At 40.8% G+C, this 24,640-nt stretch overlaps 1 protein-coding gene across 2 annotated transcripts in view; it reads left to right on the forward strand.

The window, feature by feature from the left end:
• The first annotated feature begins 2,164 nt into the window (after positions 1 to 2,164).
• Positions 2,165 to 24,640, forward strand: part of rfx3 (regulatory factor X, 3 (influences HLA class II expression)) — a 32,851-nt gene continuing 10,375 nt past the window's right edge. Inside the window, exons 1-11 of one of the 2 annotated variants that reach the window (XM_017710751.2) lie at positions 2,165 to 2,314; positions 15,763 to 15,887; positions 16,381 to 16,469; positions 19,069 to 19,336; positions 20,697 to 20,771; positions 21,362 to 21,543; positions 21,636 to 21,755; positions 22,583 to 22,704; positions 22,785 to 22,900; positions 23,673 to 23,788; positions 23,893 to 24,047. In XM_017710751.2, coding sequence (XP_017566240.1) covers positions 15,768 to 15,887; positions 16,381 to 16,469; positions 19,069 to 19,336; positions 20,697 to 20,771; positions 21,362 to 21,543; positions 21,636 to 21,755; positions 22,583 to 22,704; positions 22,785 to 22,900; positions 23,673 to 23,788; positions 23,893 to 24,047 — 1,363 coding nt within the window. In that variant the 5' untranslated portion in view covers positions 2,165 to 2,314; positions 15,763 to 15,767. The remainder of the gene's footprint in view (positions 2,315 to 15,762; positions 15,888 to 16,380; positions 16,470 to 19,068; positions 19,337 to 20,696; positions 20,772 to 21,361; positions 21,544 to 21,635; positions 21,756 to 22,582; positions 22,705 to 22,784; positions 22,901 to 23,672; positions 23,789 to 23,892; positions 24,048 to 24,640) is intronic. The other variant, XM_017710752.2, reaches the window with a different exon arrangement.

Raw genomic sequence — 24,640 nt, forward strand, 5'->3', positions numbered from 1 at the left:
TTGAGCAAAGCACCTAGCCCCCAATTGCTCCCCGGGCACTGGGGATAGGGCTGCCCACTGCTCCGGGCAAGTGTGCTCACTGCCCCCTAGTGTGTGTGTTCACTAGCGTGCATGTATGTGGGTGTTTCACTGCACAGAGGGGTTAAATGCAGAGGTCTAATTTCACAGTGTGCAAACACAGTGACAAATGGTTGTTAATTCTAATTCTAACTGATTATAGCTGACGGTTTTGTTAGTTAACTCCTCTTACCATCACCTAGCCTACTTTACAATGTAACCAGCCCAGCTGAGGAGACCCAGAGCACATTTTCTCACCAGTTGATGAGCAAATTTGTCTGTCACTAAAATATGATAACTGTTATATGCAGCATCGTAACTGATCTGTAACTACTGGTACATTTTCACCATAAAGCGTTATTGATGTTTTTTGATGCTGGTTGACTGTTTCACTGTTTAAAATGGGGTGGCCAGAATGGTGACCAGCCCAACCCCCCAGGCTAAGCCTGTGACCAGAGACACTCGGTTTAAAAGTCTTTTGTATTTTCAGTTGTTCTTTTTCTATCAGTCAACTTTGTGAATCTAGACAGCAGTTTGCCTACATGATAGGATTCACAGAATCACCACCATACATTCCCACCATAAATTCAGTATTATAGTCAGTACAGTGCTCAGACTGGAGCTCTGTTTTAGTTATTGGAATGATGGACGTTGGATGTTAAAGGGGAATGCCACCGATTTTTCAAAATTTCTGCACAATTTAGAAATGGTTTGTTGTAGAGAAGCCAGGAGTCGCAATGTCTATGGCTCTTTTATTTACTATCCCAAATGACCAGCAAACCTAGACAATCCTGATCATTTTATATGATGTTGATGATAATAAGATAATGTAAAATGTTTTTAGGCCTTGCAACAACTTGCATGTACCCCTCCATATGCTAAAAAAAATGTACTGTGAGTACATTTGAGTGCACTTTTTTTATTTTTTCATAGTTTTAAAATACTTTTTACATTCATGAATAAATAACTGTTTAACATAACATGTATTTGCTGCTGTCTTATTAATATTTTCTCATTTTCCTACATAAAAAAACACCAGAGTGTTTGAACCAAACCTGAAACTTCCATTACATACATTAAATAAACACATTAATATATCGCAATTCATTAAATACTGCAGCATTTTTATTTCAGAAGTATTTCTGGTTCACTGAACATAAGCCCACTCATACGGTAAAGAACGTGCATTTATCAAACAGTTGAAAATACATGCAAATGGACAAAAAATACCACTGGTTCTATATATATATATATATATATATATATATATATATATATATATAACCATAAAAATCTCAAAGAACCTTATGCATACTTAAATGGTCCTTTGCATGGTGAAATCGTTCCTCAAATTCATGGAAAACATGTATATGGTTCTCCATAGAATCTTTTTGAAAATAGTTCTGTATAGAACCAAAATAAAGTTTTGCTATTGTTACGATGTCAAGTCTGTAATGACAGAAAAAAAAACCTTTTTGGTGCCATACAGAACAATTTTCAAAAAGGTGCTGTATAGAACCATATACCCACTTCAAAAGAAGGTTCTTTGAGGGTTCTTTAGTAAAGAAAATGGCTTTATAGAGAACCATGAACACAAGAACCCTTTGCATGATTAAAGGGTTCTGTGCATCATGAAACGGTTCTTGAGATTGAAAAGGGTTCTTCTATTGTTACAATGTCAAGCCTGTAGAATACCGTAGAACCCTTTTCAAAAAGGTGCTGTATAGAACCGTAAACACGTTCTCCATCAATCTGAAGAAACATTTCACGATTGAAAGAACATTTATCCATGAAAATGGTTCTTTGCGTGTTTGCGGTTCTATAAAGAACCATTTTCTTTACTCAAGAACGTTTGAAGAACCGTCTTTTTTAAGAGTGGGTATGGCCCGTACTCACCAAGCCTCTCCGACCCGGAGTGCTGATCTAGGATCTGCCCCTCTCTGGAAAGGCGTGGTAAATAAGGGAGGAATCTGATCCCAGGTCAGCGCTCCTCCTCTGAAACGCTTCGCGAACGCGGGCCAATGGTCGTCCTTCTAGTCCCGCTAGCCCCGCCCTATTTTGTGCTCTTCCGTCCGCTCCTTGGTTTTGGGGTTTGGTTGAGGCGGCGCTTTATAGCAACCGTTGCCCCGTGATTCAGCGCCATAGTCACCGTAGTCCTGGCGACTGTAACCCACCAACAACAACAACAACCTCGCGCTCCATCCTCACCGCCTCTGCCATCCTCATCCTCATCCACACATAATACCGCTCAGTCCAGGTGAATATTACAGCTGCTTGTTCTTCATTATTTATTAAACCCTAACTTACCTGTCGGGGGGCTTTTTGTTGCCGATAAAGCTGCTGCTTCGCACTTTTTCTCCCTGCTGCTGCACAGAAAACGCACCGTTTGAGTCTTTTATTGTGAGCTGTGTCCATCTGAAGGCTAACCAGCTGTGCTAGTCCGCTAAGTCAGCTAGCCATCTGGAAGTTATTTCATTGTAAATTAGCTTAACGTTAGCTCGGCGCTGCGTATAACGTCTATATCTACATTTATAGCTTTCTCCCTTTCTCGCTTCGGATATTTCACCCGTCCGAGTGCTAGCTAGTTACCTTTTAAAGGCTATTTTCGCGTTGCAGCACGGAGCTTCTTATTCGCCCGCTTCTTATTCGAATTTCCCCGTTCCACCTTAAATGGTGCAGCAGTTCCATTCTGGCAGCTGAGGAGTCAGAATGGAACTGCTGCACCATTTAAGGTGGAACGGGAAAATTCGAATAAGAAGCTGGCGAATGGAAAGCCGACTTCAGCCTCGTCGCTGCCGCCGTATCAATGTTGCCTCGTACGAACTGCCATTTTGATAACTCGCCAGAAATGGGAGAAATGTTCTGATTGTCTGATTTTATCTAACATTATCCGTCGCCTTCGTTTTCGTGGCGTAGTTCTTCGCCAGCGTCCTTTTCTCCTGAGCCGCGAAGCAGGTGTTTCGCTTCGGCTAGCCGACAGATAGAGGTGGCCGGCTCGGAGGCTGCTAACTGCTATGTAACCCGTGTTAGTCGCCTCAGCTCCGTTTGTAGCTCGTTAAACTAGCCCGCCTGTGCCGTCAGTTTGTGTTTTTTCTTTTGTGTTTGGTTTCTTCAAGAAAAAGAAATGTGTAACTAGCGCTGGCTAACTTGGCTGGGCGAGCTAGGTTAACATTCCTAACGCTGGCTACCAGTAGTCCTGGTTACAGCTACGCTAATATTAATTGTCGTAGCTAGTAGTAAAGCAGGGTCTTGCTGCAACGTCTGTTAATTACATTCATGAGTATTTTAAGGGTTAGGGAAATTCAAAGGGTGTTGAAATATGCCTGAAATATTTTTATTATTAGCCATTTTAAATGCTAACTAGCTGCCTTTGCTGCCCATCCATTGTTACAGCTAGCAGTGGGAAAGCGCAGCTAATGTTGGTTGGATAGCCGGCCAGCTAACGTTAACGTTAGTTGCTAGAGTTGCACACTTGGCTACCCCTCTTTGTTGTCGCCTTGAATGTTTGTACAGTTGTACCTGTGGAATAAGCTTTGTTGGTCTACAGCAGTCCTTCCAAACTAATTAAAAAAACTGGTGTGGCTAGGTCCGAATAGCCAGCCAGATGACCATCATCTTATATTCTTTAAACAGGTTACCTTTTAAAGGGCAAATCCACCAGATTTTCACAAATTCTGAATACATAGTCATTCCTTGAGATGTAAATAGTCATCCAGAGTGGTTTGGTGTGGAATCACTCATTTGTAGAGACTCACAGCACAACAATGGTGCTGACAGTAGCCAGGGGGTCACAATGTCTACAACACAAAGTCATTTTATTTGCTATGCAGAACCACCAGTGAACCTGCACCTGCCTTCTGAGTGTTTAGATGGTGGTACGTCAGGCATAAATCTGAAAAAAGAAGTTTTCGTGGGAGTGCATACTTCCCTGCATGTATTAATAAATGGATTAAAACACATTTTAAGCCAAAACTTGATGTCCCAGACATCATGCACTTAATGTAATAACATTCTATGAGGAGGCATTAAGTTCTTCAGATGTCTGGTTCCTACCACCGCCACTGTGAACAATTCTGACTCCTGAAGTTTCTCTAGACCAGAGCATTTGACACCGAACCACTTTGAAAGACTTTGTTTACGTCTCTTTAATTATATAGAATTTTTAAAAATTAGTGGAGTTCCCCTTTAAACTGTGATGTCTCCTTTATTTACACTGTGTGTTTCTGATTCACCGTGTAATGCAAAGTAGAATGCATGTGAATGAATCATTGGCCCATTGTCAGTATGCTGCTGCTGGAATTATTGTAAGCTTTTTCAGTTCTAGTAAGTCATTTGAAATTTTGCATAGAAATGACTGAAGTGAAGTCTGTGGCTCCCTACTCCTCATACAGCTCCTTCACCCAGATAGTGCTCTGTATGTCCAGTAGGGCAATCACAAATGGTTCTTTGTTAGGTATATTGTGCACTGTTTGCATGCAAGAGCCATTATATTTAGTAGTGGTAGTTTAGTTTGAAATTTGGCCACAAAAGTATTGCTGTTAGACCTATATGTGTATGCCTAAGTTGGCTATTAGGCTGGCACCTTGGACCTGTCAGGTCACAGTTGGCACACTTATCAGCTGCCCCATAGAACCAAGTGTTGTGTTTAGTTTTTTTTTGTTTGTTTGTTTTTTACCTGATTTTCTGATGCAATATGCAAGTTCCCTGTTTCGACCCCAGAGAATAAATGAGGAGCTCACACTCAGCTGCTTGTGTTGAGTCTGAGGACAACATTTTCTGTGGACTAACATAACAGGACACAGCCACCTTTGTAATATCAACTCTGTGACCAGGGCATATTGCTTGTCTCGTGGTGGGACAGCTATAGGTGCCTTGCTCGTTCCTAAAATTGCAACCGAACGGCACAATTTCTGCGTCCCAGCGCGTAAGCGTATGACATTGACGGACACGATGTTACAAATCCACATAGTTAGTCGTCTCCCCTTTACAACTTTGTAAACAAAATGCTGACCGTTTCTTAGAATTGCATCAGAATCCTCTGTGAGACGTGCCGCTGCCTCAGTCCCCCTGTTGTCTTCATTAGGCAGAGAAACAGCTGTGCACCATGAGCAGGTTGTGAGGACTCGACAGGTGCTCAGTAGGCTTACCTGGAGGCGGTGAACTGGGAAACTAATCATTCAGGCCTGTGTTTCATGTCTTGAGTATTCTGCTGGATATTCAAGACTGATGCTGGATAGTAATGTTCACCTTTGGGGGTGCTTTGCGTTATTTGTTCAGGTTTGGTCAGTTTTCCAGAGAAATTGTAGGTGGGGGTGGGGGGATCGGGGTGGGGGGAATTCCAGTGCCAGCTGTGGTATCACTGGTGGTGATTTAACATCAGTTATAGAAAAGTGTTTAGAATAAATTTGCTGTCTTCATATTTGTGTGGTTTTTATGTAGATTCCTGAAGGTTTCTTGCTCTCTTTATTTCTTTATCTGCTTAGATTGTCTTTTTATGGTTTCTTTTTGGGGTCGTTTTCAGTGTCTGGCCTTCCAGCACATGTTCACAGCAGAGGGCAGGATGTCAGAAACGACTAGTTATCAGATCTCATTACCACTTATCTAAAGGCAGGCGGAGAGCAAAAATAGGGCCATGCCACCTGTTCTTTGTATCCTGTTCCTTTTCCAATCACTTTAAGAGACGATGTCCAGGTAAATAATTCATATCCATTTTCACTGCTTTTCGGGCTAAAGTCGGCCGCTGGTGCTTTTGTTTACGAAGGTGGTGAAATAAGAACCCCTCAGAGACGGGGACTGTTTAATTAAGACTTATTTTAGTTCACGTTTAATTGCTTTTTTCTGGGAGGGACTTTTATAACATGGACAAAACACCATATAGCGATTATATTGCTACACATTGTGATGGCAAAATCCAACTGCAGTATACTGAGAACAGATTGGTGTGATGTGTCAAGATTAGGCCTGTGTTACTTACCCAAATGATTTACATTTCTTGCATCATGTGAATGCCTTGATTCATCCAGACTCCCACAGAAACATCTATAACTGCTTCGGATGCTCACAGCAGACAATAAAGCATTTAGTGATTGGTTAGTGGCGCATTTGCACATTGCAGCCTTCTGCGATATTAACATTGCAAATGGAAATATTGTGATAACAGTTAGCATCATAAAATAGGGATATAAGTTTGGGCAAATTCTTTTTAATGATAACCAACCATTGTTAATATGTGATTAACTTTAAAATGCCAAGCTTCAAAATCAAGGGCCCAGCAAAATATCACTTATAAAATGGATAGTTTTGCTTCTGAAATCTGCTTGGCTGAACTGTTATAATATGATTATTAGACATATAAATGAATGAGTTGAAACATCTACTGAATTCTGTTTAAGAATATAATGATCCGAGACGGTATTAAACAAACCCTACATAAAGAATGTGGCTTTGATGAAACCGACAAGATGTTCATGATTATATCCCCAAAACCTAAAAGGTTATGATGAAATAACTCGTTCTAATGTCATATTTATGAACAGAAATGCTACGTTCGGATCTAGCTTTAGCTCAGTGTGCCGAAAGCCATTGCTGTCCACCACGTCTTTCTCTATAATCTTGACCACCCATGTGTGATTTCAGCACACCACCGAGCATCACGTTCTCTCTGAGAACATAGACAGAGAACTGTGTTTCGTCTTGCAGATGTTTGCTCTCGATATGGTTTGTTGTGCTACAAATCTCCTGAGAAGTTGTCACAAATGCCACTTTTTTCCCCAGAGACAAGCACATCATTTTTTAGGAGGCTTATCTAGCAGTTGCCTATTGCTCACTTGTGTGTTCGGTTCAAAAACGTTCCTCAACTTGATGATAAAATGATAAAACCTGCCCTCTCAAATACGAACAGTTGATTGTTGGAAGTTAAAATAAAAAAAGAAGTGAATTAACAGTTGTAACAACCCTTTTATTTGCCAGTTAACATAAATGAACCATTTATATCTCTAATATACAGTATATTGTGCAGTGCTTAACATAGACCAACATATAACAGCAAATAATCATCTCATATATAATGGATGCATGTGCTCAAATCAATGTAGCTGCAATGCTGCTTGCAGTACCAGCAACCGTGCACTTAACAGGTGTATCTGGTAGAAGCAGGACAGTTTGACATTAGATCTGATTTAACTCGCATGGCTAACGGCTTAATGATGTAACAGCGCTTGGCTCCACTTCCCCAGCTGTCTGTGGCACAGCATCAGGAAGGAAGGAGGCTGCTGATGGACGCCTTCAAAAGGGTGTGGATTTTGGTGTGGAAGGGTGGGGGAGACGACAAGTGCTGCCCTCCGTTTAGCCCTTTGTTGCCGCCTGGCTTTTGAGGCTTCAGTTGGTCTGTGGAGTACAGGCCTTAAGTGGGCCACAGGGGAGGACATGAATGCAGGGAAGGTGCGGAGGGCCTGGGGGGTGGGGGATGGGGGTGGGTGGGTGTGTGCTAGAGGAGGCAGGCAGGTGCCTGTTATCACAAGTTTTGCCACTCCTCATCAAGCCTCTCCAGTGAGGTGGGCCAGCAGGAGCAGGTGGGCTTTGTTTCAAGGCTCTATTCTGCATGAGAATTTGCTGTTCAACACAAAACACAATAAATATTTGGGCTCTTTGTCATTGCAAAAAAACTCCACATTAGTTTTACAGCATTGCAGTCATATTGCTACACACATTGCTTTTTTTATCAGTTCTGTTTCTTTCACTTGCTAATGGCTAACCAGTAGCTCCACATTTAATACTAAGTCCTTCTTTTTTCTTCTCATAGATTTCTAATATTAGTCATTGGTTTTCATGGTTTCATCTCATCAGAACTCCCATTGTTATTATTTATTATCCATTATAAACCAGAGGATGTTGAGTTCTCCTTTGTTCTTCTCAGTGTTTTTGTTTGTTTGTTTGTTTGCCGTCCCCCCACCCCCCTCCCTCATCATGCTCTTTTTGAATGTCTTTATCTCAGTCTTGGTTCCTGTAGGTGGTTATTCCTCATGGTCTTAGAGGTTCATCCTTTTAAGCTTTGGTTACTCCTAGTGGTTCTTCGTATGCTTCTAGCTCAGGGGTCGACAGTATGCAGCCTTCTTATAAAATGGTCTTAAATACTGGAGGTAATGTAGCAGCTAACGAAACGGTAAAACGGCTGCAGTTACGTTCCATTTAAGGTAGAACAGGAAAATTTGAATAAGAATCTGGCGAAAAGTAGAAACATAGTAAAAAGTAGAACATTGAGGGGCATTTTACGAGAAAGTATTCTAGTTTTGTGGAAATGTTTCCTGCCAGAGTCCCGAGAAAAGCGACTATAGCTAAGCTAAAGCTTAAAGCAGGGCAAAGTAAGTGCGTTTTTGTGTGCATCATATTTATTAGCCTATGCTAGGAGATTAGCACATACTGAGACACATTTCCAGCCAAGATAGTAAAATGGACACAAAATGTTGTGGCTTAGATTTTTGTTGAAAGGGCAAAATGGCTCTTCTTAACTTTGGGTTGCCGACCCCTGTACTGAGTTTTTTCTTTTGATTCTTGGTATGTTGTGTGTGTGTGTGTGTGTGTGTGTGTGTGTGTGTGTGTGTGTGTGTGTGTGTGTGTGTGTGTGTGTGTGTGTGTGTGTGTGTGTGTGTGTGCATAATTATACATGCTTTGTGAAAACATGAGTTGTTAAAAGCACTACACAGAAAAAATGGAATCGAATGTTCTTCAGTTGACAGTATACCATTTATTGATTTGGAGAACCCTTGATGTGGCCTGGTTGTTTTGCTGCATGCACACCAGTAGCTGACAAACAATATGTTGTGAGGATGTAGTTAGTGGTGTTGCTGTGATTTGGTAAGTTGGAATTGACAAAAACCCCCGTACAATTTTTTATTTTTTTATTTTTTTATTTTTTTTTTTAAATTTTTTTTTATTTATTTAAATCAACAGCTATGAATACAGTGATCCTTATTCAATATTTGCCAATTAAACTGGCTCCCTAAGCTTTCTTTGACATGAAACATGAGGTTGATCAGTGTTCTTTAAATGTTGACAATATCTATGATGTGCTCAGAAAAGCATATTGTGACGTTTTATGATAATTACAAAATTTTGTCATGTTGCACACCCCAAGCCTTGATACATATAGAAAAGACAAATCATCTGTTGCTTTTGATATCTCTGCCTATTTCTGTGGTTTTTGCTTGTGGTCCTTGAGTATCTCTACCCTTTGTTGTTTTTTTATGATCCAACTTAACTGCTCATTAAAAAGCTCTTTCAGGGTTGAAGTATGTGGGTTGGAGCAGAAAAACACAGTAGAATGTGCAGGGCAGGGGTACTCAGGACCAGGCTAGTGGTCTGCAGCTTGAGTCAGTAGTCAGAAACACCCCAAATATTTCTCAGATGCTTAAAGTTAGGTTGATCTCACAATTAGTGTCATGCACTACAACAGCAGGTGTGCTTATGATGTATGTTAACTGTTGGTCTAATACAGAAGCCTTAATATGTAGACATTGAATCCAGTTTCCAGTTCAGGATTTTGTTATCACTGGTGGGTGCGGTACTTGGTAGCCAATCAGTGCAATCAACAGTTCTGTTGACTGCCAGTGATAACAAATTGCTGGACTGGAAACTGGATTTAGGGTCTGAATTTGAGGATCTCTAGCCTAATCCATAATGAGATCAGTTGAACATCTGTCATGTCTGAAATTTGGCGGGTACCTGAGTTCTGACTCACTTTACAGCTGAAATCAACATGACACAAATTTATTTGAAAGCTTTGTCAGCAGATTACTCTAAAATGATGTGGAATTAAAACACAGCTAGTTTCATAAGCCTGTGCACAGAACTCCCCAACTTCATTTGCGGAAAAGGGAAAAAAAGCAAACCCAGTGTTATAAACACAAGCACCCTCTGTGATTTCCCCAAAAAACAGTGAGCCTAATCAAGCCATTTGTGTGCTCATTGGAAATGGCTGTGATTATCCCTGCACCCTTAGTGCATGCACACGTTGCTGTGTAATCAGACATTAGGTGTAAGAAGGGGTGGGGGTGGGGGTGGGGGGTGGCAGAAATGCACCTGAACACAACACCACCTGTATCCTCCAGGTAAATGAGGAGCAGGAGGTGAGGAGGAGGCGTTTTGCCGTGCGCAAAGTCTCTGAGGAGAGCCTCTCAGCTGTCAGGAGGAACAAGTATAATTAGCCAGGAGAGACCGCATGACGGAAACTTAAGCCGGAGCTCAGGATGGGGCTGGAAAGCCTTATTCACTGTATGTGCTGCTCTCTCGCTCTCTCTCGGTTTCTCTCTCGGTTTCCCTCTCTCTCTCCTCTTCACTCTCTCATTGTCACCTACTCTTTGCCATCTTGCTCATATTTTCTCTCTCTCCCTCTCCCTCCCTCTGCCTCTCTCCCTCCCTCCCTCTGTTTCTCTCTCTCTCTCTCTCTCTCTCTCCCTCTCCCTCTCTCCCTCCCTCCGTTTCTCTCTCTCTCTCTCGCCCTCTCTGCATCTCTCTTTTCCTCTCTCATATTCTCTTTCTCCTTCCCTCTCCTTCTCTCTCGTTCACTCTCTGTGTGCTGTGCTGTGTGTCACATATATTTTCTGTCACATACATTCTCACTTACTCTTTGCCATCTTGCTCATATTCTCTCTCTCTCTCTCTCTCTCTCTCTCTCTCTCTCTCTCTCTCTCTCTCTCTCTCTCCCATCGCTCACTCTCTCTCTCTCAAAATGCCTGTTGTATTTGCATTGGCTTGGCAGGTGGCCAAAGAAGACTGGAGAAGCTCACGTGTGAAGAACACAAACACTTTCTCGTGGAGACGTGATGCGTCTCTCTCCTCCAGCAGAGCGGTGTAGGCTGATTGATGAATCATGTCTATTCTGACTGTGTGGTAAACGATTAGCTAGATTTATAATTTTGGTCAGATGGCAGCCGTGTTCGCACAAGGGGTTGAAAAAGGCCGGAGCGTGAGACCTGAACTATTAATTATTAACCGCCTTTATTACTGAGGCCACCGTGACGTGCTGCATTCATTGTATCACTGTGTTCGAAACACATGAAGGAGCTCGGGTCAGTTCACAGAGTTTATGTAAGCAGAGTAATCCTACTTACATAAACTAAATCATTACAGAAAACTTTACTATTATTCAGTCTCAGCTGCAACTTCTGACTGATCGCTGTCTACAAGATCTGCTGCTTTCCGCCAGTGATGGGGACAAATAATCTGTATCTGCTTTTGCTGTCGCACAATAGTATTGATTTGTAGTTTAAGTAATGTTGATAAAGAATGAGTATTATGTAATGATGTTCTATTCTATAAAATAACCCAGATTTGTTTGGTGGAAATGACACAGATCCTATAACATTGTGAAATGAGATGTTACTGTGTTTGAGTACTTTGAGTAGGGGTGCACAGCTCTGGTCCTGGAGGGCCGGTGTCCAGCACAGTTTGGTGAGTTACTTGCTCAAACACACCTGATTACACTCATCTGTTAATTGCTAGGTTTAGTGGGTGTTTTGAGTTGGGAACAACTAAACTGTGCCGGACACTAGCCCTCCAGGACTGGAGTTGTGTACCCCTATCTTTGAGCATGAATACATTTACATGGTTCCCAAACATCCTATCCTATCCTAAAGTTTTCCAGTCAGAAAATTGATGAGATGTCCTGGAAAAGTATCAATTTGGGTCATTAATGCTCAAGATTGCATATTTCTATCAATCCATTCATACTTGATTTGGAATACTGCAATACTATCTGTCAGATGTGGACAGATGGACGCAGTGTTGGAAAGCACGGTAGAGTGAGGTTATATTAACACGTTCCAGCTACTTGCCGTGTGTAAGTTATGATTAAATGATGATTGTATATCATCATTTAAATATATAAGATATCAGTAAGGCATTGTTAGGCGTTTTATTGTCTAAAGTTACAACCCCAATTCCAATGAAGTTGGGACGTTGGGTAAAATATAAATACAATGATTTGCAAATCCTTTTCAACCTATAGTCAATTGAATACAAAGACAAGATATTTAATGTTCAAATGGATAAACTTTATTGTTGTTTTTTTTTTTTCAAATATTCACTGATTTTGAATTTAATGCCTGCAACACGTTCCAAAGAAGTTGGAACAGGGGCAACAAAAGACTGGGAAACTTGAGGAATGCTCAAAAAACACCTGTTTGGAACATTCCACAGGTGAACAGGTTAATTGGAAACAGGTGAGTGTCATGATTGGGTATAAAGGGAGCATCCCTGAAAGGCTCAGTCATTCACAAGCAAGGATGGGGCGAGGTTCACCACTTTGTGAACAACTGCGTGAGCAAATAGTCCAACAGTTTAAGAACAACGTTTCTCAACGTGCAATTGCAAGGAATTTAGGGATTTCATCATCTACAGTCCATAATATCATCAAAAGATTCAGAGAATCTGGAGAAATCTCTGCAAGTAAGCAGCAAGGCAGAAAACCAACATTGAATGCCCGTGACCTTTGATCCCTCAGGCAGCACTGCATTAAAAACTGACATAATTCTGTAACGGATATTCCCACATGGGCTCAGGAACACTTCAGAAAACCACTGTCAGTGAACACAGTTCGTCGCTCCATCTACAAGTGCAAGTTAAAACTCTGCGATGCAAAGCGAAAGCCAGATATCAACAACACCCAGAAACGCCGGCGACTTCTCTGGGCCCGAGCTCATCTGAGATGGACTGATGCCAAGTGGAAAAGTGTCCTGTGGTCTGACGAGTCCACATTTCAAATTGTTTTTGGAAATCATGGACATCATGTCCTCCGGGCCAAAGAGGAAAAGGACTGTCCGGATTGTTATCAGCACAAAGTTCAAAAGCCAGCATCTTTGATGGTGTGGGGGGGGTGTTAGTGCCCATGGCATGGGTAACTTGTACATTGATGAAGGCACCATTAATGCTGAAAGGTACATACAGGTTTTGGAGCAACATATGCTGCCATCCAAGCAACGTCTTTTTCAGGGACATCCCTGCTTATTTCAGGAAGGCAATGCCAAGGCACATTCTGCACGTGTTACAACAGCGTGGCTTCGTAGTAAAAGAGTGCGGGTACTAGACTGGCCTGCCTGCAGTCCAGACCTGTCTCCCATTGAAAATGTGTGGCGCATTATGAAGCACGAAATACGACAACGGAGACCCCGGACTGTTGAACAAATGAAGTTGTACATCAAGCAAGAATGGGAAAGAATTCCACCTACAAAGCTTCAACAATTACTGTCCTCAGTTCCCAAACACTTATTGAGTGTTGTTAAAAGGAAAGGTGATGTAACACAGTGGTAAACACGCCCCTGTCCCAACTTCTTTGGAACGTGTTGCAGGCATCAAATTCAAAATGAGTGAATATTTGCAAAAAACAATAAAGTTTATCCGTTTGAACATTAAATATCTTGTCTTTGTAGCATATTCAGTTGAATATAGTTTGAAAAGGATTTGCAAATCATCGTATTCTGTTTTTATTTATGTTTTACACAACGTCCCAACTTCATTGGAATTGGGGTTGTAGATATGACTGTAGTTGTGCATCATTTTAAGATGATCTTTAATGAGCAGCAGCTGTAGTGTATGTACATTATGGGAATCTTGGAAAAGCCTTCTCAATATGACTTCCTAAAACATGTGGGAACCCTTTTTTGGATCCTCCTCTTAAGTGAAGTGCTTCCCTTAAAACTAGCTCTTTTTACAGTTTGGTAGGTTATAAAGGCAAACATTAATAAAGAACAGTACTGTGGAAGTGAGAGAACCCATTTCATTCATTTAATTTCTCCTTTAAATGGCCATAAACAGACTTACCAACTTGTACTTATTTTGCACAGTAGGTACGTATTTTGACATCAAAGTACACAAACAGTTGGTGATGCCTGTGAGTTCAGTTGTGCACATCTAGTACTCAAGTGTAAAGCTGTGTTCGCATCTTTGGTGTAGACAGATGACTATAAAAAGGATGTTCCATTATTTTTAACAGAGCTACGCTGGAAAATTCTGCCTCCACAAGCGGCAGCGGTCCGCAGACCGCAGCAGTGAGCAGAATGCTCCCTCAAGAATTTTTCTCAACTTTTGAGCAGAAGTGGTAGTAGTAATGTTTGATTTTGTTGGAAGCTGACCTGCCAACCTCAGGAAAATGTTTTAACGTTAACAACGTTCGCCTAATGTTACATAATTTGCAAGCTAGCTTGCTTGTTCGACAGGCATTTAATATGAATAGGGTTTGGAGCAAAATAATATTTAAATATATAATTAGAAAGAGAGAGCGATGGAGAGAAAATAGGACTTGTAACAACCATGCAAGACCTGGTAGACCACCAAATCTGACCCCAATTTTCCAGATATACAGCACTTAAATCTTTTCATCTTTCAAGAAATCAAGCTATGCTCTTACTTCAGATCTGAGGAAATCCACAGGTGTTTGTCCACCCTTCCATTGTGAGAGGACAACTCAACACTATGGATCTGGAATCCATAGTGTTGAGTTGAAAATAAAAAATAGAGACAAAAATACTGTGACAGTGAAACTGGACATTGGAGATGTGGATGGTTTTATGCACTGATGAGTCTGAGTTTGTAATTGGAATTACTTGGATCTTGAGAAGCAGGAAATGCAGCCAACATCTTAAGAGTGAACTTTGGAGGTGTGGAAAAGTATCACTGCAGATTTCTTTGGAAATGCGAAAGCAAGTTTCATGATAAGAATGGAAGCTGCAAGAAAGGCAAACAGTGAACACCTTAACTGCTGAAAAAAAAAGATAGATAGGTATTTAACTGTAATTTTCTATTAAACATGTTTTCTGCCATTTTTACACGGTTTTTAAAATATTGTGATGCTGAGTTTTATCAGTACTGCCTGGCACTAGTTTACACACAGATTTCGTATCTCTAGCCTGTTGAATTCTTTCTGTCATCCTATATGAATGTGCTGAAATATTTGATGATGGATTCTGAGCTTATTATCATGAAGTAATGGGTGAGTCACAGCGTCCTGCATGCTGGAGTGGCACAGCTGGGCCAGGTGTCTCCGTATCAGTACGTCACAGATGCGGCGATTTTTCTGGGCTTGAGCAGATGGATGCAGATAGATAAGCATTCTTTCAGCTTGACGTGATCTATTCTTTTGTCCTTTTACACATATTTACGTTGAGGATTTGAGTTCAGTCAGGAGAAGGCGTGGGAAGTGTAGGATTAAAATTTGATAGTCATGTTTGCCCAATTTGAATTTTGGATGCAAACCATTTCTCCCATGCTTGTTTTTAGTTAAAATGCTTTAATGATCTGGCATGGTATCTACAGGTTTATGCAGGATGGTTTAGATATGGTTTCCTCTGTATTTCCTATTTTGGAACATAATGAATTGAATTCTTTTAAATGTATACTTACATTGTTCAGAAGTGCGGTGTTCTAAGATAAGTAGGGCATTATGCAAATAAAAGCACGGCTGGTATAAATGAGGTGGTTAAAGCTGTACTGTAGCCAGGATCTGTACTGGTCTGCCAGTTCTCCCATTATCACCCACTCATGCATTGAGATTTGCTTTTTGGAGTAGAACTGTATTTTGGCTGTTCTATTCCGTTCGTTTTGAGGTATGAGTGTATGACATTATTTTCCAGGTTCGTATCATGCCTGTCATGTACGCCCACTGTACAATTCGGTGACTGTCTGCTTCTTTTTCTCCCTCCTCTTCTCCTGAAGGCGCCATGCAAACCCCAGAGGCAGGCGCTGACTCTGCGTCTACAGTGCCCCTCCAGACCAGCGTGCCTGTGCAGCCTGCTGTCACTGCCCAGCAGGTGGCCTCTCAGGTGCCCGTCCAGCAACAGGTGAGCCGGTCTCTGGAGCCCCCGCCGCCAAAGCTGCAACTGTTGATGCTGACCTGAGCATGCTGTTTGTGCATTTTAGCCTTAAGTCGAATTTATTTAAGGCACTAAAGGTCTGGTGGCCTGTCTGATGTATTTATCAACAACTTGTTCCATGTTATCTTTTTTTGAAGCGGATTTTCAATCACAAAATCAGAAAATAGATCATTTACATATGTCAAGTCTTAAATGCACAGCAACAGAAACAGCCTGTCTTGTTTTAAGGAGTGGAGAGAGGTTGGACTGTAGTCATGTATAATAATAATAAATTAAAGCTGTTTTGGTTACATAAACCTACACAAACAGTACAAGTGGAACCAGAACAGGAAACAAATGAAATACAAGAATGTAATGTTGGATATAATCTCTTAAAAATCAGACCTGTTGTTTGCCTAAACCTGTAGATACCCTAGTGTTTACTAAAAGAATACACTTGCTCTGTCCTCTGTTGTCGCAGGCCCAGACTGTTCAACAGGTCCAGCATGTATATCCAGCACAGGTGCAGTATGTGGAGGAGAACAGCGGTGTCTACACCAATGGAACCATGTGAGTCTGTCTTTAGATGGAGAGAGAGATCAGGGACAGGGTTTGTAAAACACGGTTCACATAAGGCTTCTTCATTTTTTTTATTTTTTTTTTAAAAAGCTTCCACTTTGCTATGCACAGCTCCAGCAGATGGTAACATCTCACAATTTGAACCACCATCAAACTCAGGGCTTGTGCGGGGTCCTTAACATGGTCTGCTTTAGAAGTGGAAACAGCTTAGTAAGTTTGGAGAGTGTTTGTTAGTGTTAGCAAGCTCAAGCGAATACGTTAGCAAAACTGATAACGAGCTGTTGTTCAGCACCCAGCTCGGTTGTGTATTTGGTTGCCTAGCAACAAAAGAGACACAAATGTGGCCACATTTTGCTGAAGCGACCTGCAGCGAGGTTCCTTACTTTTTCAGCTTCTTCGGAGAGTGAAAACCTCTCAGCTACCTCGAACCTCTCAGCTACCTCGTGGGCCACTTACCCCAGTCATGTCACAGAAACCTGTCGCTCACAGGCTTCTTGCTTTTGATGGCATTTCAGCCCCAGTGGGGGTGTGAATTGTGTGCAGTCACCTGACTATGACTACAAGTATCGATAAGTGGCCCTGAGAAAGAAGTCATCCTCTTGCTCTGCTGGGCTTGAGAGCCGAAGAGCACTCCACTAAACTCTCCTGCTTGTCGGGGGCGGCTAGACGGGCATTAGCGAAAGCCATGTGGCAGCTACATGGACTGTACAGTGAAACGCTTTCACATCTGCCAGGTCATCTGTCCCAGCTCTGTGTAAGACTACCCAGTGGCTCCTAAAAGTTTGTTCACCGTATGAAACAAAAATGTTTTATGTTTGGAACATTACCCTGAGCAAGTGCCATATGTCATATTTATTGTATGCATAAGAAAAAGGTTGTCATCATATCAGATGAAAGAACACGTTGCTGAATGACTCCACAATTTGCACAATTATAATTATATCCTGTTTTTCTTTTCTGTATGAATTTTAAAAAAGCAGATTTAAACAAAGCTGCTGGTAGATGAAGCCATGAGAAGTCATTTTGTTTCAAACCAATTAGGTTTTTTTCCTTCACTGTTACATTTCTGCAGACTGAAGATAATGTGCTAAAATGTTTAACACAGCTGTCAGAAGAATTATTCCCATGACAGTAATGGAACTATTTTTCCTTTCTTTTATACAGATTTCAAAACAGTATTTCTTGTACAAAACAATACTTCTTGTACTTCACAACACAGTGGAGTGCAAATTTTAATCATTATCGCATTACTTCTGTCTAATTAGATAACAGAGACAGAGTGTGAGCTGCAAATAAAAAATGCAGTGATTTGTACATCTCTTACCTATGTTTAAGCAAAATGGTACAAAGACTAGATGCTCATTGTTTTACCTTATTAACTTCATTGCTCTTTGCAAATATGTACATCCTTCTGCAGCTCGTTTCAAAAAAGTTGGAAATGGAGTAAGGACTGGAAATGTTAAAACATCTTAAACAGGTGATGCAGTCATGATTGCATATAAAAAGAGTGTCCTGGACAGGCCTAGTCCTTTATGAGCAAGGATGGGTTGAGGCTTATCACTTTCCAAAAAATGCATCAGCAAATAAAACACCACTTTTAGAGCAGTTTTCCACAATAGGCAGTTTGGATGATTTTTGATATTTCACCCATCTATACTGTATATCATCAAAAGTCATCATCAATCATGCAGTGTAGAAACATCTGAATGGTGTATACATATGTTGGAGCAACATATGTTGCCTTCTATATGACATCTTTTTCAGAGACGCCCGTGCCTGTTTCTCCATGTCCATGTTGAGCCACATTATGCATGTGCTATAGTCGCATGGCTGCCTGCAGTCCAGATCTGTCTCCCACTGAAAATGTGTGACACAATGTGTGTGTGGTGCAAAATACAACAACAGAGGCCTGGTACAGTTGCCCAACTGAAGAATGGCAAACAATTTTCCTTTCAGAACTGGGTCAGTTGGTGTCTTCACTCCCCAAAACTGTTTAAAAGTGTTGTTAAAAGGAAAGGTAAACATAGTCCTGTCCCAGCTTTTTTGGAATGGGTTGAAAGCATCAAATTTGGAATGAATATATATTAATAAAAAAGAAAATAGTTCCCAAGTTAAAAGTTTTTGCACAATTTTCAACAGAATTAATTAATCATTCCTGATTTATTTGCATTTTACATTTTGAAATCGAAGTTTGTGCCATCATTTTATAAAGACATACAAAATAAACATTTACAATAGATTCAAATGATATAAAACGATTCAGAAATCAGTGAAGTTCTTAGGATTTCCATCAGTATGTTGTTATGAATCTTTTTGACTTTAAAAAAAAAAAAAAAAAAAAAAAATTCAAGCCAAAATGTAGTTGAGCTAATTTGCAGTTATGGCTTTCTGTGCTGATATAGCTTTTGGCTAAAATGTTTTATATTTGGAATATTAACACTGAGTGCACATGCTATATTTATTGTATGGTAAGGAAAAATCTTACAGTAAATACTTTTAACACATATTTGTACAATTATAACAATTATACACAATACAAACATCATGTATACGGTTATTTATGTTTCAATGTGTTTTATTTAAAATCCAGACGGACGTATTCCTACTCCGAGCCCCAGATGTATAGCCAGAACAGTGCGGGGAACTACTTTGACACGCAAGGCAGCTCATCTCATGTGACCACGGTGGTGACATCTCACAGCATGGCCAACAACGGCAACGGAAATGGCGGGCTGCCGATGGGCCTCTCCGGCAGCCAGATCATCAGCAGCTCAGGAGCATATCTGATCGGGGGCAACTCTATGGACAACTCAGCCCCTCACACTGCAGCCCAGACCACCAGGGCCTCCCCAGCTACAGTAGGTCCCGCTTTCTGACCTGCTTCTCACCTCCAGAAGTGAAAGACTATGTGTGACTATGTGCTGTTTGGGTGGTTCTCAATGTACTTAGAATATTAGTGTTTTTTAACCTCATATTTTCAGTTGTCATGTATATTCATTTTGACCCATTTCCAAGCCCATAGAAAATAAACAGAAAACCTAGCAACTTGAAACACACTGTAGGCATTATGGTTGTGCTTTATGCCTCGCTCAGCCTGTCCTTGAAGCACAGTTCATCAAGGACTGGCATCTCAGCCTGCGCTGATGCAGTGAAATCAGCAGTTTGAAATGATGTCGTTTGATATGATCACAGATCGCATTACCTGTGTTTTGATTTGCTGTTTCATGAAACTTGTTCCACAGAGACACATGCAACTGTTGCTACTGTGTTTCAAGTGAGTGGCAAGGCTTAACATTATGCAACTCAAGTTTAATTTAATTAGCCTAAAGGTTCTTATATAAATGGTGATCAGGCTGAGCCTGAGAAAACTCTACCCTCTACATTATGCTGATAATAGTCCCATCTCTGAAAGAACAAAGTACACAGTTTTATAAATACTTTTGACTGACTAATTGGTGAAAATGTAGAGAAATACGTCTTTCGCACAAATGGTTCTTTCCAGAATTCAGCAACTGCTCTATGACTTCTGTTATGAGTTTCAAGTGGGTTTTCTGTTCTTTTCTGACTGCAGGGAAACGCATTAAAAATTATTATCCATGTTGACTGTACAGCTGTAGAGGTTGAAAAACACTACTAAACATTTAAATGAATAACAGGAACAATGTATCTAAGACTTGATTTGACCAGCCTAAAAAATCAAAAGCAGTTCACCTGTATAGCAGTTCCTAGATCACTTTTGACCTCTGGTGGTAAGGTACGGTATTGTTCTGTGATGTGGCCTGTTCCGTGCTTTGCACCTTAGAAATATTGTATTTCTCAAATCTCTGTTGGAAAGGAATACTTCTCCCAAACATACTAATGCTGCTAACAGCAAGTGAGAGCTAGTAGGGAACAGTTGGCATGTTTGCTTTTGGATGATGCTAAAAGTCGCTACAGGCCTGTTCCACAATATTCATATTGTTGGATGAATTATTCCTTTACAAGTCGCAGGCCTTGTGTGAAAAAGTGTATCTGCTGTGCTGTGTGGTCTCGCGCTGTGTCTGATTTGGTGGTCGGGAGGCTTGAGGCAGTTGATTTATTTTCTGCTAATCTGTACTGATTACTGCATATCTTGGTAGTTTTCAGTATAGGTCTCTGTCGCTACAGCCGTTTTTATTTCTTTTCCTCCTTTTTTTTGTTCTGTTCCCCTGCCTTTCCTTTTGCTCTTTGGTCTATCAGATTGAAATGGCGATTGAGACGCTCCAAAAGTCTGAGGGTTTGTCCAGTCAGAGAAGCTCACTGCTCAACAGCCATGTAAGTTGCAACCATGAAATCAATGCCTTCTCCTATTCTTTACTGTCTGCTTGGATGCACACTTTTGCGCTCTCTTTCTAAGGCTTTTTCTCTCTGTTATTAAGGTGTTGGGGCTTGAGCAGTTGTCTTTCTTTTTTTGTTTTTGTGACACCTTTCCAGTTGTTATTAATTGATTTAGTATATGTAAAGTTCTAGGTTTTAACAGTTTTTAGCATAAAGTGATTACATCAGTGGTCTCCAACTCCTGGAGAGTTACCTTCCTGCAGGCCCTATTTCCAGCTGTAACTTGCCACACATGTTCCAGCTAATCAACCTCTTCCCAAGACCCTGATCAGCTGGAGCAGAAGTATTAGAGTTAAGTAAGGGGAAGTATAGCTTATTAGATAAACATTGAATTAAACTCTGGAAGGTAACTCTCCAGGACCAGGGAGACCACTGGCTCAGATCTTGTTTCCAAAACTGCTTCTTTCCACATGTAGATTTTGGTGTTCAAGAGTATTATACCATACAATGTTCTACAAATGGCTGTTCATTAAGAAATGGCCCAGATTTCAGGTTTGACAGATATGATAAGCTGTGCTCTTCCACAGCTACAATGGCTCCTGGACAACTACGAGACTGCAGAGGGGGTGAGTCTGCCTCGCTCCATGCTTTACAGCCACTATCTGCGCCACTGCCAAGAGCAGAAACTGGACCCAGTCAATGCTGCATCATTCGGAAAACTCATCCGCTCCATCTTCATGGGGCTTCGTACTCGCCGCCTGGGAACCAGGTATGTCAAAATTGGTCTTCAGTGCCCACTTTTTCTATTGTTAATGAAGGCAGCATCATACTTGGTCACTATGCCCCTTGTTCTGAATGCAGAGGGAACTCAAAGTATCATTACTATGGTATCCGGGTGAAGCCAGACTCGCCTCTGAACCAGCTGCAGGAAGACATGCAGTATATGGCACTGCGACAGCAGCCTGTCCAGCATAAACAGAGGTAATTGATTCTGGCATTTTCACAAATGATGTAGGGCGTCATGTAGCGCTAAATGCTTCTCATTTTTGTATCAAAATCACAATTTTAAGGAGTACAGTTGTCAACTCACAAGAGCTACAGTTTTGATTGTAACCTATATTCTTAACAATGTTGTTAAGGGGTTGTTGAGGGGAAACCCAGTAACAACAAGCCCAGTAACAACAAATGTGTTCAACTGCCTTTAACAGAGTTTGATGAAGTCTGAAAAAGTTTAATGTGCAAGCATGCAATTCTTCCTCTGTTTATATTTTTTAGGCTATGAAAAATTGTGATTTTATTGTATTAATTATTGTAGCTGAAACTACGATAACAGACAAAAAAGTTGTTTTACTATATTATGTAAAAATTGCGATTAAAAGGGGAGCACTGCATGGTTGCGCGGAAAGCCTGATGATCGTCTCAAATGTGTAGATATAGTGATCCTTATCCGAGCACCACTTGGTGGGCTTCGTGCCTTACATCATGGCTTATTTCATTTCATTTGTCACTGGTATACACTGTTAATTTGCTAACACACTTGCTACCTACTGGATATGTTTTGAACTGCAGTAATGAAAATAATTAAGGTTGGGATTAATTATGAAACGTGAACAATATTGTTTTTAACAGCGGGGTTGAGTGTTTATTTGAGTACTTGTTTCTAAACCCCTTCACAAACTTAAGCCTGTAATACTAATATGACTTGCAAGCCTAGTGAATGGTAGCTTTCCGTTATATGATGTTAAATGAGTGAGTATACTCCCTACAGACCCTGACTGCATGTCCTCGTGTGATTTGTATCTTGTCAGGTTCAAGCCAGTGCACAAAATGGATGGAGTTTCAGGTGACTATTCCAACAGCGGCCAGCACAATCTCATTGCTGCAGAGCAGACTATCCTTGCACAGAGCCAGCACCATCAGCAGTTCCTGGGTAAGGTTGAAGCCTCGCTTTCATAGATGTATGAATTTCAGTAATGAGTGATGTTAACCCACTCTGCTGTCATTCTGCAGATGCCTCTCGAGCTCTCCCTGAGTTTGTAGAGCTTGACCTTGGAGAGCATGTAGTAGAAGGCGTCAGCATGGAGGATATCAAAGCCCTTCAGACACTGTACAGAGAACACTGCGAGGTTAGTGTTTTTCACATTGGCCATAGAGCCATCCCACTTAAAAGGCAGATTCTTTACATCTTAATCGTTTTTTTATGCACAAAGTCATGCAGCAAGAAATTCAGCAGAAATAACTGAAATAACTGCATTAAAATGTGCAGAGGTGTGTTGAGGATATGCACATTTTTCAACAAAATATGGCCAGAGAAGACCAAACTTTTCATGCAGCTGAATTAGTCTTAAATAGCGCGAAGTGCTAGTTTCATTTTGTGTGTATGTGTGTGTGTGTGGCATTCTAATTTAATTTCTTTATTTTTAATGTTTCACTAATTAAATACATTGTGTTTTTTTGTGCTGTTGCTAAGGCTCAGTGGAGCATGTAAATGCTCTCCACCTCATTTAAATACAGCTATTAAATGGCAAGTTCTACTTTGACTCTCTAGACAAAAATAAAAAGTTATTTCCAGCCACTGCCATGCCGGGACTTTATCACCAAAGTACATGGAGTCTGATGTATATTTACAAGCAAAACATATCACTGACGCTGCAGTATCACTAACTCAGCTGACTGAACTGGACAGTGCTTACAGATGAGGAACACTCTGCTATTTTTTTTAAAGTTATAGAAATGAGTAATCAAGGTTGTTGATTGGCCATTGAATGTTAATTATTTTTTAAAAGTTCTTACATTTCTTGATCACTTTTTATCCCAATTTAGACATAATTTGGCTGGAGAACTGTCCATGAGTGTTGTGTATATTTCCAAATGGCTCACTGCGTTTTTTGCCTGCAGGCCATTTTGGATGTGGTGGTAAACCTCCAGTTCAGCCTGATAGAGAAGCTGTGGCAGACGTTCTGGCGCTATTCCCCTTCCAACTCTGTAGAGGGCACCACCATCACGCAAAACAGGTCTATTGCCCTACCACTACATTTGCACTGATAACTAAAACCCGGTGCTGCATACCCAGACAGAGAAAACAGTCTTAAACTTTTAATGGTTTATTTTGGTGCAGCGGGGTGAGCGAGATTGAGAGCCGTCTACCGCAAACCAGGCTGCTGCTGCTGTGCCGGAGTGAGGCCGTGCTGAAGTGGATGAGTGCCTGTGATCACCTGATGTACCAGGCTCTGGTGGAGATCCTCATCCCTGATGTACTCAGACCCATTCCTAGTAAGTTAATCTAATGTTTCTGAGATGGAAGCTACAACACGTCCAACATGACTGATATTGATATTAACTGGATAGTTGGGTGAAAAATCAAATTTGCATGTTTTTCCACTTAACCCAAATGTAGTGAATTAGCCAAGGCAAGCAAAAGTTTGCTTCCTTAGGCTGGCTTTACAGGATGACACTTTCACAGAACTAGTTGCAGGTTTTGAGTTGCCTACAGCACAATTTCTGTGCAACTTGACAATTACATGAAGCAATTTAAAAACAAAGTTGCATGCAACACTCTTGGTTATTCCACTAAATAGTCAAATTAGCAGCTCAGATTTTTTGACACATGAAATCATTCTTGCTATAAAATCATCCATGAGGTGTAACTTACACATTTACAGCTTTTTTCCATTTTTCTATATATTTTTAATCTGTTCTATCTGTGATGAGCCTTTGAAAAAGAAGGTTCCAGTAGTCATTACGGTCTTAAAAACACTTGAAGTTCATCACAGACTAAATCTGAGCTCTTGTAAACTTGTAAACAAGGAGAAAATGAAGCAATGAATATCACAATAACAGCAAGCTAAATAAGAATAAATGCTGGT

This window comes from Pygocentrus nattereri, chromosome 18 (assembly GCF_015220715.1).
Source record: "Pygocentrus nattereri isolate fPygNat1 chromosome 18, fPygNat1.pri, whole genome shotgun sequence".
Lineage (NCBI taxonomy): Eukaryota > Metazoa > Chordata > Actinopteri > Characiformes > Serrasalmidae > Pygocentrus > Pygocentrus nattereri.